Raw genomic sequence first — 16,123 nt, 5'->3', positions numbered from 1 at the left:
AAGGCAAAAGGAAATCCCAGTTTTTTCCATCTTTATCAATTACTTTTTTGAGCATAGCCTTTAGTGTTTTATTAAATCGCTCTACCAGACCATCAGTTTGTGGGTGATATACGGATGTTTTCAGATGCTTTATATGAAGAAGATTACACAACTCCTTTGTAATTCTCGACATAAATGGAGTGCCTTAGTCTGTTAATATTTCTTTGGGAATCCCAACACGGCTGAACATTAACATTAACTCCTTAGCAATTGCTTTTGCTGAAGTAGTACGCATGGGTATTGCCTCAGGGTAACGTGTAGCATAGTCTACTATTACCAATATATACTGGTGCCCCCTTGCAGACTTTACAAGAGGACCCACAAAATCCATACCAATGCGTTCAAATGGTACCTCAATTATGGGTAAGGGCACCAAGGGGCTACGGTATGCTGTAAGAGGGGCAGTTAATTGGCATTCAGGACAAGAAGAACAATAATTTGTGATAGATGCCATTACACCTGGCCAATAAAACCTCCTAAGAATTCTCTCTCTGGTTTTTTCAATCCCCAAGTGCCCCCCAAGTATGTGGCTATGTGCCAGATTTAATACAGTGTGTCGATATGCCTGGGGTACTAACAGCTGTTTGACAGACTCCTTTTTCCCAACTCTGTACAATAAATCATTTTCCACTTCAAAGTATGGATAGGTGAGTGCTTTATCAGTATTAATGGGGGTGCCATTTCTTACGGAAATATAGTTACTTGGGCTAACCTCTAGGTCAGTTATTTCTACATCAGGTTCAGATATATTAGATTGACCTGTATTATTCTGTTCAGTATTACCTCCAACTAGGGTTTCCATAGGGGTTGAGTGTTTCCCTCTAGCAGGAGTTATTTTGTCTAAGTCATCCTCCAATAAATCAGAAAAGGGAAAGTCACAAACAGCACCCTCTACTGAATCCGGTGAATTTTCCTCAGCATCATCCCATAGATTCAAAAAATGGGGAAAATCTCTGCCTATTATCATTTCATGGACTAATTTATCCACTAAACCAACTTTATGATTTATAGGGCCATTTTGAGTTTCAATAAGTACTTTAGCAGTTGGATACTTGTGTATGTCCCCATGGACACAAGCAATATCTAGGTTCTGGTAATTATCAATAGGAGTATTTCTCAACAGACCCCTGTCTCTGAGCGTAACCATGCTACCAGAGTCCAGCAAAGCTTTAATTTCATTTCCCTCCACCCTTACAGTGCACCAAGGGCGGCCATTTAAACAATCATTTTTGGTAATTACATATACTGAGCGAGAGTACAATGAATAATTGTCTCTCATATTGCCAACATTACATTCCATAGCAACATCATTCTCAGGGCAGTCCTTTGCAAAATGTCCATACTCTTTACATTGAAAACATTTAATATTAGCATTAGACAACATCTTTGAGGCTATTGTGGACCCTTCCTGCCTCACAAAACTCTTGTCCCTTGCTGTAATGTCTCTCGGGTTGTAAAAACCCATCTGCTCCTCCCGATACCCCCTTTTCCCCGGAACAGTCTTACCCAATTTACTGGGACTCTGGATCTTCGGGGTTCTAGGTCTTTCCTGGTTGGGGATTTGTAGAAACTCTCCAGCAGTCAAATAGCGTTCCACCAGGGCAACTAGACCGTCAGCAGTTTTAGGTTCACTCTGGCTGACCCACCGCAGCAGGGAAACAGGCAATCCTCGCAGGAATCGGTCCATCACGAGCTGTTCCACAATGTGACTAGCTGAGTTGACCTCTGGCTGTAGCCATTTCCTGGCAAGATGTATCAAGTCAAACATCTGTGACCGCACGGCTTTGTCTTGACTGTAAGTCCAGGAGTGAAATCGCTGGGCCCTTACTGCTGTCGTTACTCCCAGGCGGGCCAAGATTTCTATTTTTAGCTTTTTATAGTCACTGGCCTGCTCAGGCTCCAAATCATAATATGCCTTCTGAGGTTCTCCACTCAGAAATGGCGCAAGGAGACTTGCCCATTCAGACGCAGGCCACCCTTCTCTTTCGGCTGTCCTTTCAAAAGCCATCAGGTAAGCCTCCACATCATCTGTAGCCACCATCTTTTGCAAATAGTTACTCACTCTCAGAGTCTTAGAACTGTGTGGAATTTCTGCAGCACACCTGCCCAGTCTTTCAGATAGGCCTCGAATCTCCTGCTGCATGGTACGTGTGATATTCTGCTGTTCCTCTCTTTGTGTTAATACCAGTTTTTGTAGCACTGCAATATTTTCTTGCTGGCTGGCAGTAGCTTGCTGCTGTGTGGCAGTGGCCTGTTGCTGTGAGGCCGTAGCCTGTAGTAAAGCCTTTACAACTTCCTCCATTTTAAGTGTGGTATTGTTTCCTTAACAGACTATCAGTGTGTTGCCCGCTACCTCCACCATATGTGACCTGGGATCTTGGAAACACACAGTCCTCAAAGCTGGAAACACCACACAAGGTTGTAGCTTTATAAAATACAGTCTGTTTATTATCAGGTCTGGCAAAAACAGGCAAAATAAACATAAACAAAACAAAAGAGGCTTGCTCCACTGAGCACTTACTAACAAGTACAACTGTCTGCACTAAGTAGCTTTTCACAAAAGTAATATTGCACAGACCTTTCAAACTTTGTCCTTTAGATATAATTCCTCTCAGTCTCTCAGGAGAGTGTTTGCAGTTTTCCTTTACTGCTGGCAAAAATCTACCTCTCAAACCCTGACTGGGGATTTTATTAGCACCTGCTGTCAATTACCATATGCAGGTGAGTAGCTAGCTGAGTCAGACAGAATTCCTGGACTGGACTTTTTGACATAATGTGCTACCTGCAAACTGCGGGGTGGAGCACTGGCCCACCCTACTCTCCAAATACTCCACCCCAGGGACCCAGAAATAAATCACATATTTTCTCTATGTGGCAAACAAACATAACAATTCTCCCTGGGGTTGTCAGACCATACCCCGCACTGCAGCACTTTTGAGGGAATATAGACACCTTCCATTACTATGCCTTGGGTTCTGTCACACATCCTCCCCGCCACCTCAGACTTAGTGGGGTGAGCGACCATGGCCAAAAGCGTATGCATACGTGAAAGGCCATCAGCATTACCCTGTTTAATTCCTGCCCTGTGTTCTACTGAGAAGAGATAGGGTTGCAAACTAAGGAACCAGCGTGTAACTCTATTATTATTATCCTTATTTTGACTCATCCATTTGAGAGGTGCATGATCAGTAACTAGTCTAAATTTTCTGCCCAACAAATAATATTTGAGAGTTTCAACAGCCCATTTAATTGCTAGACACTCCTTTTCAACAATCGAATAGTTCTTCTCTAGGTTGAAGTTTACGGCTCAGGTATAGTATTGGGTGCTCTTCACTTTGACTTTCCTGGGAAAGCACTGCTCCAAGCCCTACATCAGAGTCATCTGTCTGTAAAACAAACTCCTTTGAAAAATCAGGGGTGACTAACACTGGTTGTCTACAGATGGCTTCCTTGAGATTTTGAAATGCCTGTTCAGCTTCAGAGGACCATTTCACTATTACTGGAGCTTTTGCTTTAGTGAGGTCAGTTAAAGGACCTGCTATAGTAGCAAAGTTGGAGATAAACCTTCTGTAGTAGCCAACAAGCCCAAGAAATGTTCTGACCTGTTTCTTCGTCATAGGTTGGGGCCAATTCCTTATGGCTTCAACTTTAGCAAGTTGTGGCTTTACTATTCCTCTTCCAATGGAATAGCCAAGATACTTGGCCTCCTCCAAGCCAATGGTACATTTACTCGGATTTGCTGTCAGACCGGCATTTCTTATGGAATTAAGGACAGCTTGCACTTTTGGCAAGTGAGACTCCCAATCTTCGCTATGTATGACCACGTCATCTAAGTAAGCTGCAGCATAATGAGCATGTGGCCTTAAGATCCGGTCCATCATTCTTTGAAATGTTGCTGGAGCACCATGTAGGCCAAAAGGTAACACCTTGTATTGGAAGAGCCCATCTGGAGTAGAGAAGGCAGTCTTTTCCTTTGCCCACCCTGTAAGCGGCACTTGCCAATAACCCTTGGTCAAATCCAATGTGGTAAGGTACCTGGCTCTCCCGAGTCTCTCCACAAGTTCATCAACCCTTGGCATGGGGTATGCATCAAACTTGGATATTGCATTCAGCTTCCGGTAATCATTACAAAACCTGATTGTGCCATCAGGCTTTGGTACAAGCACAATTGGGCTACTCCAGTCACTTTGGGATTCTTCAATTACCCCAAGGTCCAGCATTTTCTTTACTCCCAATTTGATTGCTTCCCTCCGGGCTTCAGGTATTCTATATGGCTTTAGATTTATCCTTTTTCCCGGTTCAGTGACAATGTCATGCTCTATTATCGTAGTTCTTCCTGGGACTGAGGAGAAAACATCTTTATTTAATCTGATGAAGTCTGTTACCTCCCTCTTCTGGTGGATAGTCAGGGTTTCTGAGATATTAACTACGGGTTCATGCTCCTCCATTGTAGGGAGGTCTGCTGTTTTTATAGCCACAAGTGTTTCTCTTTCTTTCCACGGTTTAAGTAAATTCACATGGTAAATCTGTACCTCCTTTCGCCTCCCAGGCTGTCTTACTTTGTAATTTACTTCCCCCACTCTGTCAATGACTTCATATGGCCCATGCCATGTTGCCAAAAATTTGTTCTCTACAGTGGGAACCAGGACTAGTACTCTGTCTCCTGGATTAAACACACGAACCCTGGCATTTCTATTATAGCTCTTCTGCTGGTGCTGTTGGGCATTTTCCATGTGTTCTCTAACTATGGGCATAATGGCTGTCATCCGATCCTGCATCTGAGTTATATGTTCAATCACACTTCTGTGAGGGGTTGACTCCTGTTCCCAAGTCTCCTTAGCTATCTCTAGCAACCCTCTGGGGTGTCTTCCATACAAAAGTTCAAAGGGCGAAAACCCAGTAGAAGCTTGAGGGACCTCTCGGATGGAAAACATTAAATAAGGCAAAAGGAAATCCCAGTTTTTTCCATCTTTATCAATTACTTTTTTGAGCATAGCCTTTAGTGTTTTATTAAATCGCTCTACCAGACCATCAGTTTGTGGGTGATATACGGATGTTTTCAGATGCTTTATATGAAGAAGATTACACAACTCCTTTGTAATTCTCGACATAAATGGAGTGCCTTAGTCTGTTAATATTTCTTTGGGAATCCCAACACGGCTGAACATTAACATTAACTCCTTAGCAATTGCTTTTGCTGAAGTAGTACGCATGGGTATTGCCTCAGGGTAACGTGTAGCATAGTCTACTATTACCAATATATACTGGTGCCCCCTTGCAGACTTTACAAGAGGACCCACAAAATCCATACCAATGCGTTCAAATGGTACCTCAATTATGGGTAAGGGCACCAAGGGGCTACGGTATGCTGTAAGAGGGGCAGTTAATTGGCATTCAGGACAAGAAGAACAATAATTTGTGATAGATGCCATTACACCTGGCCAATAAAACCTCCTAAGAATTCTCTCTCTGGTTTTTTCAATCCCCAAGTGCCCCCCAAGTATGTGGCTATGTGCCAGATTTAATACAGTGTGTCGATATGCCTGGGGTACTAACAGCTGTTTGACAGACTCCTTTTTCCCAACTCTGTACAATAAATCATTTTCCACTTCAAAGTATGGATAGGTGAGTGCTTTATCAGTATTAATGGGGGTGCCATTTCTTACGGAAATATAGTTACTTGGGCTAACCTCTAGGTCAGTTATTTCTACATCAGGTTCAGATATATTAGATTGACCTGTATTATTCTGTTCAGTATTACCTCCAACTAGGGTTTCCATAGGGGTTGAGTGTTTCCCTCTAGCAGGAGTTATTTTGTCTAAGTCATCCCCCAATAAATCAGAAAAGGGAAAGTCACAAACAGCACCCTCTACTGAATCCGGTGAATTTTCCTCAGCATCATCCCATAGATTCAAAAAATGGGGAAAATCTCTGCCTATTATCATTTCATGGACTAATTTATCCACTAAACCAACTCTATGATTTATAGGGCCATTTTGAGTTTCAATAAGTACTTTAGCAGTTGGATACTTGTGTATGTCCCCATGGACACAAGCAATATCTAGGTTCTGGTAATTATCAATAGGAGTATTTCTCAACAGACCCCTGTCTCTGAGCGTAACCATGCTACCAGAGTCCAGCAAAGCTTTAATTTCATTTCCCTCCACCCTTACAGTGCACCAAGGGCGGCCATTTAAACAATCATTTTTGGTAATTACATATACTGAGCGAGAGTACAATGAATAATTGTCTCTCATATTGCCAACATTACATTCCATAGCAACATCATTCTCAGGGCAGTCCTTTGCAAAATGTCCATACTCTTTACATTGAAAACATTTAATATTAGCATTAGACAACATCTTTGAGGCTATTGTGGACCCTTCCTGCCTCACAAAACTCTTGTCCCTTGCTGTAATGTCTCTCGGGTTGTAAAAACCCATCTGCTCCTCCCGATACCCCCTTTTCCCCGGAACAGTCTTACCCAATTTACTGGGACTCTGGATCTTCGGGGTTCTAGGTCTTTCCTGGTTGGGGATTTGTAGAAACTCTCCGGCAGTCAAATAGCGTTCCACCAGGGCAACTAGACCGTCAGCAGTTTTAGGTTCACTCTGGCTGACCCACCGCAGCAGGGAAACAGGCAATCCTCGCAGGAATCGGTCCATCACGAGCTGTTCCACAATGTGACTAGCTGAGTTGACCTCTGGCTGTAGCCATTTCCTGGCAAGATGTATCAAGTCAAACATCTGTGACCGCACGGCTTTGTCTTGACTGTAAGTCCAGGAGTGAAATCGCTGGGCCCTTACTGCTGTCGTTACTCCCAGGCGGGCCAAGATTTCTGTTTTTAGCTTTTTATAGTCACTGGCCTGCTCAGGCTCCAAATCATAATATGCCTTCTGAGGTTCTCCACTCAGAAATGGCGCAAGGAGACTTGCCCATTCAGACGCAGGCCACCCTTCTCTTTCGGCTGTCCTTTCAAAAGCCATCAGGTAAGCCTCCACATCATCTGTAGCCACCATCTTTTGCAAATAGTTACTCACTCTCAGAGTCTTAGAACTGTGTGGAATTTCTGCAGCACACCTGCCCAGTCTTTCAGATAGGCCTCGAATCTCCTGCTGCATGGTACGTGTGATATTCTGCTGTTCCTCTCTTTGTGTTAATACCAGTTTTTGTAGCACTGCAATATTTTCTTGCTGGCTGGCAGTAGCTTGCTGCTGTGTGGCAGTGGCCTGTTGCTGTGAGGCCGTAGCCTGTAGTAAAGCCTTTACAACTTCCTCCATTTTAAGTGTGGTATTGTTTCCTTAACAGACTATCAGTGTGTTGCCCGCTACCTCCACCATATGTGACCTGGGATCTTGGAAACACACAGTCCTCAAAGCTGGAAACACCACACAAGGTTGTAGCTTTATAAAATACAGTCTGTTTATTATCAGGTCTGGCAAAAACAGGCAAAATAAACATAAACAAAACAAAAGAGGCTTGCTCCACTGAGCACTTACTAACAAGTACAACTGTCTGCACTAAGTAGCTTTTCACAAAAGTAATATTGCACAGACCTTTCAAACTTTGTCCTTTAGATATAATTCCTCTCAGTCTCTCAGGAGAGTGTTTGCAGTTTTCCTTTACTGCTGGCAAAAATCTACCTCTCAAACCCTGACTGGGGATTTTATTAGCACCTGCTGTCAATTACCATATGCAGGTGAGTAGCTAGCTGAGTCAGACAGAATTCCTGGACTGGACTTTTTGACATAATGTGCTACCTGCAAACTGCGGGGTGGAGCATTGGCCCACCCTACTCTCCAAATACTCCACCCCAGGGACCCAGAAATAAATCACATATTTTCTCTATGTGGCAAACAAACATAACAATTCTCCCTGGGGTTGCCAGACCATACCCCGCACTGCAGCACTTTTGAGGGAATATAGACACCTTCCATTACTATGCCTTGGGTTCTGTCACAATATCTATATATTTATAAACACACACACATACTGTATATGCTGATGAAGGGGAAGTTCTCTCTGAAAACGTTCCAATAAATTTGTGAATTTTTCTTGTTGAAAGACCTGAGAGGGCATTTGCTTTGTGGGATATTTACTGGATTGATGCACCCAGGTGGGTGACCATTGGTGGGCAACACTGTAGCTTGGACATTTGAGATATATATATATATATATATATATATATATATATATATATATAAAAACACAGATTTCTTGAAACAATACTTCCCCAAACACAATACTGAGTGCTGAAAGCCAACAGAACTAAAGGTAATAGCTAGCTAAATAAATGAAAGGTTCAGAGTTAACTCTATACTGTAAGCTCCATAGGTAGTCTCTTATTATACCCCCTAGAATGTAATCTCATTGGACAAATCTCTTATTATATACCTGTATAATTAGGGTGACCATATTGCCGCTTTAAAAATGGACATATATGAAAAATACATATATCAGGGCTGTTTTCAGGGCTGTTTAAAGAAATGTTTTGCATAAGAACCCTGACATATGTATTTTTATATGTGTCCCTTTTTAAAGCGGCAATATGGTCAGCCTATGTATAATACTTCTAAAATAACTGTAAGTTTCTTAAAAATATAGACACTAAAAAAGTGCTGCCCCTCCCAATCTGCCGCCCTAGGCAAGTGCCTTGTTTGCCTAAGTCAAAATACGACACTATACATAGTTGCACCATTTGTTTAATTGACACATTTAATTTTATGTGTTACAGTTAGTTTATCTCACTATCACTATTACAGACCATTCCTTTTAAGTACATAGTCTATCAAGCTCCAAGAATGTCAAGTTGATGTGATCTTTCCAACATCCCCAAAAGTAATTAGTTAGTGATACATTTTGTTTCCTTTATTTTTTTAGGCTGATCAGTGTATTTGGGAGTATAGAGGGAGCATCAAGAAAAACTGATGATAAAGACACTTTGACCTATGTGAGCCTAGAGAAGGGTAAGATATGCCCTTATATGTCTATCTATCTATCTATATCTATCTATCTATCTATCTATCTATCTATATCTATCTATCTATCTATCTATCTATCTATCTATCTATCTATCAACTATGCATATCTGTCTGTCTATCGATCTCTATGTACTGTATCTAGCTATCTATCATTTATTGATCATCTATCTGTCTGTCTATCTATCTATTTATCTATTTATATCAATATCTATCTATCTATCTATCTATCTATCTATCTATCTATCTATCTATATCTATCAACTATGTATATCTGTCTGTCTATCAATCTCTATCTATGTACTGTATCTATCTATCTATCTATCTATCTATCTATTTATTTATCTCTTTCTATCAATATCTATCTATCTATTTATCTGTCTGTCTATCAATTTCTATCTATTTATCTATCTCTTTCTATCTATCTATCTATCTATCTATCTATCTATCTATCTATCATCTATCTATCTATCTATCTATCTATATAATCTATCTCTGTCTATCTATCTATTAATATCTATCTATCTATCTATCTATCTATCTATCTCTGTATGACTATCTATCTATTCATCTATCAATATTTATCTATCTTTGTATGACTATCTATATCTGTCTGTCTATCTATCTCTGTATGGCTATCTATGTATCTAACTCCCTTTCTCTCTGTCTCTCCATAGTCTATACCTCTTTTTATCCATCCACCTATCTATCTATCTATCTATCTATCTATCTATCTATCTATCTATCATCTATCTCTGTATGACTATTTTCTATTTATTCATCTATCAATATTTATCTATCTCTGTATGACTATCTATCTATATCTGTCTCTCTCTCTCTCTCTCTATCTATCTATCTATCTATCTATCAATCTATCTATCTATCTATCTATCTATCTATCTATCTATCTATCTATCTGTGTACTATCTATTATATTTTTGTCTATCTATCCATCTATCTTTCACCTAGATTACAAGTTTTGCACTATAGAAGATGAGAAACAAACTCAACAAAAGTTGCGTTATTTCACCCCCCCATATCGCTGCCATTACAAGTTTTTGAAAAGCCGCCTTGAGCGTGCGATATGATGGGGATGAGCTCCATACCGCACAAAATCCAAGAGCTGAGAAAACGTGCACGCTTTCCCCATAGACATCAATGGGGAGAGAGTGTTAGAAAAAAACACCTGAAGCGCGGAATGAAAATCTCCGTAACGCAGTCCCATTGATGTCTATGGGGAAAAAAAGTTACGTTTAAACCTAATACCCTAACATAAACTCCAAGTCTAAACACCCCTAATCTGCCGCCCCCGACATTGCCGACACCTAAATAAAGTTATTAACCCCTAATCTGCGCTCCCGACATCGCCACCAATAATAAAAGTTATTAACCCCTATTCTGCCACTCCCCAACATCGCTGCCACTATTATAAAGTTATTAACCCCTATTCCCCCACACCCCAACATCGCCACCACTATTATAAAGCTATTAACCCCTATTCCGCTGTTCCCTGACATTGCCCCCTAAATAAAGTTATTAACCCCTAAACCTCTGGCCTCCCACATAACCACCACTAAATAAACCTATTAACCCCTAAACTGCCAGCCCCCCACATCGCAAAAAAACTAAATTAAACTATTAACCCCTAAACCTAACAACCCCTTATCTTTAAATTAAATTACAATATCCCTATCTTAAAATAAATAAAAACGTACCTGTGAAATTTTAAATTTAAAGTAAATTTAAACTAACAATTAACCTAACATAACTATTTTACTAAAATACAAATAACCACCAATTAAATAAACTAAATTACACATTAAAAAAAAACTCTACTAAACACTACTAAAAAAAATAAAATCTAAAATTACAAAAAATAATAAACACTAAATTACGAAAAATAACAAACAAAATTATCCAAAATAAAATTAATTACACCTAATCTAATAGCCCTATAAAAATAAAAAGCCCCTCCAAAAATAATAAAAAACCCTAGCCTACAATAAACTACCAATAGCCCTTAAAAGGGCTTTTTGTAGGGCATTGCCCTAAAGAAATTAGCTCTTTTGCCTGTAAAAAAATACAACACCCCAAAAGTAAAACTCACCAACCAACCAACCGCCAAAATAAAAAACCTAACTCTAACAAAAACCTAATCTACCCATTGCCCTGAAAAGGGCATTTGTATGGGCATTGCCTTTAAAAGGCCATTCAGCTATTTTCCATTGCCCTGAAAAGGGCATTTAGCTCTATTAAGAAAGCCCAAACCATAATCTAAAAAAAAAACACCGCAAAAAAGTAAAAAAAAACCACTAAACCCTGACAATCCACTTACAGTCTGGTTTTAAGCCATAAAGGGCATAAATCACCTAACATTCCTAAATTGTTTGGAATAACGTGCTTTAAAACATCAGGTATGATGTTGTATCAATCAGGTAGTGTCACCCCAGTGTCACTGGGGTGACACTGTGCCCTGGCAGGCAGGCACTGAAACGCACACGTGTGAAGGAAACTGACTGCTATTATTTAACACAGTCAAAAAAGTGTTTGTTTTTTTTTTTAAATCTACACTACTGTTACACCAGATATGAGTTACACTGGGGTGACACTGTGCCCTGGCAGGCAGGCTCTGAAACGCACACGTGTGAAGGAAACTGACTGCTATTATTTAACACAGTCAAAAAAGTTTTTTTTTTTAAATCTACACTACTGTTACACCAGATATGAGTGGTGGCACTGGTCAAGTGGGCACAGTATACGCTGTGAGCCTGACACACACGCTGGCAGGCAGGCAACTGCAATTAGATTACACAGGAAAAAAAAAAAAAGCAGACTGATGTTCTAGCTCTAAAAAGGGCTTTTTGGGGTGCTGTCCTTACAGCAGAGATCAGATGAGTCCTTCAGGACTGTAGTGGACACTGAATACACTAGCATAGCTATCAATTTCCCTATTAAATCAGCAGCAGCTACACTGTCCCTCCTCTCACTAAGAATGCAGCTTCCAAATGAATCTAAAATGGATGCTGTCCATGAGGTAGGAGGGTCTGGCAGGGAGTGTCTGCTGCTGATTGGCTGGAATGTGTCTTCTGACTGTGAGGTACAGGGTCAAAGTATTACTCAATGATGACGAATAGGGGGCGGATCGAACATCGCATATGTTCGCCCGCCGCGGCGAACGCGAACATGCTATGTTCACAGGGAACTATTCGCTGGTGAACTATTCGCGACATCACTAAAGGGAGCCTTTTCTTTTTCTTTTTTTTTTTTATAAAATTTTTTATTGAGACAATCTTGAAGAGTACAATTGAGAACTGGTAATAAGAGGTTTACATTGTATTTTAAAATGGATCAGCATAACATTGTGCCAAGTATCGGAAGAACCATAAAAATTAGACAGGCAAGAAAAACTCTGAGACTTACACAAGATATACATACAATGTTACTTAGGGGGATATAGGTTGAGGTTCATGTATGTGGTGTATAGTGTCTCATTTTCTTGGTTTAAAGGTAGTGATAGTAGATAAAGGATAGTTATATCTGTTGGTTAAATTAGTAAAGCCAATCGAATTGGGTTGCCGACACTGTTGGGGATGTGACCCAGAGATGGAGGAGAAGGGGGGTAGGAAGAGAGAGAGAAAAAAAAGGGAAAGGAAAAGGGGAAGTGGAAAAAGAGATGACAAGGAAGGCATCTGTTGGGGAATATTCCTGAAGTGGGAGTCCTAGTCTGGAAATACTGCGAGCCACGGAGACCAGGTTTCGTGGTAGAAATCTACCTTGTTTAAAACCCTATGGGAATATTGCTCCATGTGTCTAATAAATCGAATAACGGATAAAACTTGTGAGAGAGAAGGTGGGTCTTTGATCTTCCACGCTCTAGCTATGGTTAACTTAGTGGCCATGAAGAGGTATATCGTCAGTGCCTCATTGACTGTAGTTAAATTGGGAATTTGTATGTGAAGGAGAGTGACCTCCGGGAGAAATGGGGGAGTAAGGTGAAGCTTGTTGAGGATGGTAATAGAGTTTTCTCCATAGTGGTTGTATTTTAGGGCAGGACCACATTGGGCGAGTGTGAATTGTATATCTTGTGCAAAGTGGCTGGAACCAGGTGCCATCTAACTAGAATTTTATAGAATGGCTCCCATAGGGTGGCACAGTGTAAGAGGTTTTTAGCTACTGAAATTAGTTTATGCCAAGTACCGGCATTGGTCGTGAAACCTATCTCTCTCTCCCAAGCGTTGTGTTGAGGGATTTTGTGGTTCACGGGTGAGCTGATAAGCAAGTTGTAATGAAAGGATAAGGAGTGTTTGATATTATGTGCTTGATTCCATTTAGTTTCCCAGTGTGAGAATGGTCTAAGTGTGTGTTTAGGGTAGCCCCATGAACGCAGTCAAGAGCTCAAACGGAATGCTTTAAACTGAAGACGAGGGGTTAGCAAGGGAGCCTTTTCAAAATCTTGTCCCTTGCATTCCTGTTGGCTGATTTGATTTTTGAAATTCAAATCAGCCAATAGGATGAGAGCTACTGAAATTCTATTGGCTATTCAAATCAGCCAATAGATTTTTGTTTTAGGTTTTTTACTTTGGGGGGGTTGGTTGGGTGGTGGGTTTTACTGTTGGGGGGGTCTTTGTATTTTTTTCAAGGTAAAAGAGCTGATTTATTTAGGGCAATGCCATACAAAAGGCCCTTTTAAGGGCTATTGGTAGTTTATTGTAGGCTAGGGTTTTTTTTATTTTGGGGGGCTTTTTTATTTTTATAGGGCTATTATATTAGGTGTAATTGTTTTTATTTTGGATAATTTTGTTTGTTATTTTTCGTAATTTAGTGTTTATTATTTTTGCCATTTAGTATTTTTTAGTTTTTGTAATTTTAGAATTTTATTTTTTTAGTAGTGTTAGGTTTTTTTCAATGTGTAATTTAGTTTATTTAATCGATAGTTATTTTAATTTTAGTATAATAGTTATGTTAGGTTAATTGTTAGTTTAAACTTAGATTTTTTTACTTTCACAGGTAAGTTTTTATGTATTTTACGATAGGGATACTGTAATTTTAATTTAAAGTTAGGGGGTTGTTAGGTTTAGGGGTTAATAGTTTAATTTATTTTTTGCGATGTGGGGGGCTGGCGGTTTAGGGGTTAATAGGTTTATTTAGTGGCGGTGATGTGGGAGGCCAGAGGTTTAGGGGTTAATAACTTTATTTAGTGTCGGCGATGTCGGGAGCGGCGGAATAGGGCTTAATAGCTTTATTATAGTGTGGGCGATGTTGGGGTGCGGGGGAATAGGGGTTAAAAACTTTATTATAGTGGTAACAATGTCAGGGAGCGGCAGAATCTGGGTTAATAACTTTTATTAGTGGCGGCAGATTAGGGGTTAAGAAATTTAATTTAGTGTTTGCTATGTGGGAGGGCGGCAGAATAGGGGTTAATGGGTAGTTTATAGGTGTTAGTGTACTTTGTAACATTATAGTTTTGAGTTTTGTGTAACAGTTTCATAGCGAAAAACTTATAACTAACAAACTTATCCCAAGCCTCCCAGATCAGCAAGCCAGTTTAAAGACACAAACTTATCACCAGCCTCCCATATCAGCAAGCCAGCTTAACCCCTTAATGACCGCAGCACTTTTCCATTTTCTGTCCGTTTGGGACCAAGGCTATTTTTACATTTCTGTGGTGTTTGTTTTTAGCTGTAATTTTCATCTTACTCATTTACTGTACCCACACATATTATATACCGTTTTTCTCACCATTAAATGGACTTTCTAAAGATACCATTATTTTCGTCATATCTTATAATTACTATAATTTTTTTTTATAAAATAGGATGAAAAAATTGATAAAAACACACTTTTTCTAATTTTGACCCCCAAAATCTGTTACATATCTACAATCACCAAAAAACACCCATGCTAAAAAGTTTCTAAATTTTGTCCTGAGTTTAGAAATACCCAATGTTTACACATTATTTGCTTTTTTGCAAGTTATAGAGCAATAAGTACAAGTAGCACTTTGCTATTTCCAAACCATTTCTTTTAAAAATTAGCAATAGTTACATTGGAAAACTGATATCTGTCAGGAATCCCTAAATAACCCTTCACATAGATATATTTTTTAAAAGAAGACCACCTAAGGTATTAAATATGGGGCTTTTTTACTCTTTCCATGCAACCATTTTACCAGCAATCTATGCCAAAGTTTGGAAAAAAAAAAAGTGGTGATTTTTTGACAAAGTAGCAATTCAAGAATACATTTACTGAGAACGTTAAGGGTTACTGCCAAATAACACCCTAATATGTCTTCAGCAGCATCTCCTGAGTACAGTGATACCACCCATGTATAGGTGTGTTGGGTTCTCTGGCAGCTAAAAGGCCTTATTTTTAGGGGGCGCATTCCAGTTTTTCAACTTGGAATTTTCACATCGGTCATCATGCACCCATGTCCTATGTAGGACATTTCTGAAGCCGGCCAATGATACTTACCCCCATCAAACCATATATTTTTGAAAAGTAGACACCCTAGGGTATTTCAAATGCTGGTATTTTAACACTTTCCATGCACTAATTCAACCACAAGTCTTGGTAGTAATTTTTTTGTGTTATTTTTCACACATATTGTACTTTAGGCATGGATACTCAGTTCCTGTTACTGCCAAAAAAACACCTCAATATGTATTCAACAACATCCCCTGAGTACAGTGATACCACCCATGTATAGGTGTGTCGGGTTCTCTGGGGGCTAAAAGGCCTTATTTTTAGGGGGCGCATTCCAGTTTTCCAACTTGAAATTTTCACATCTGTCATCATGCACCCATGTCCTATTTGAGACATTTCTGAAGCCGGCCAATGTAAATTACCCAAATCAAACCATATATTTTTGAAAAGTAGACACCCTAGGATATTTCAAATGCTGGTATTTTAACACTTTCCATGCACTAATTCAACCACCAGTCTTTGTCAAACTTTTGGGTAGTCATTTTTTTGTGTTATTTTTCACACACATTGTACTTTAGGCATGGATTCTCAGTTCCTGTTATGTGTTACTGCCAAAAAACACCTCAAAATGTATTCAACAACATCTCCTGAGTACAGTGATACCACCCATGTATAGGTGTGTT

At 39.7% G+C, this 16,123-nt stretch overlaps 1 protein-coding gene across 1 annotated transcript in view; it reads left to right on the top strand.

Moving 5' to 3' along the window:
* The window catches only part of LOC128667081 (uncharacterized), a 154,223-nt gene that overhangs the window by 73,826 nt on the left and 64,274 nt on the right, over positions 1–16,123 (top strand). Inside the window, exon 3 of the mRNA XM_053721967.1 lies at positions 8,920–9,005. Within this exon, the coding sequence (XP_053577942.1) occupies positions 8,920–9,005 (86 nt within the window). The remainder of the gene's footprint in view (positions 1–8,919; positions 9,006–16,123) is intronic.

The sequence above is a fragment of the Bombina bombina genome, chromosome 7 (assembly GCF_027579735.1).
Source record: "Bombina bombina isolate aBomBom1 chromosome 7, aBomBom1.pri, whole genome shotgun sequence".
Lineage (NCBI taxonomy): Eukaryota > Metazoa > Chordata > Amphibia > Anura > Bombinatoridae > Bombina > Bombina bombina.
This window is presented reverse-complemented; position numbering and strand designations above follow the sequence as displayed.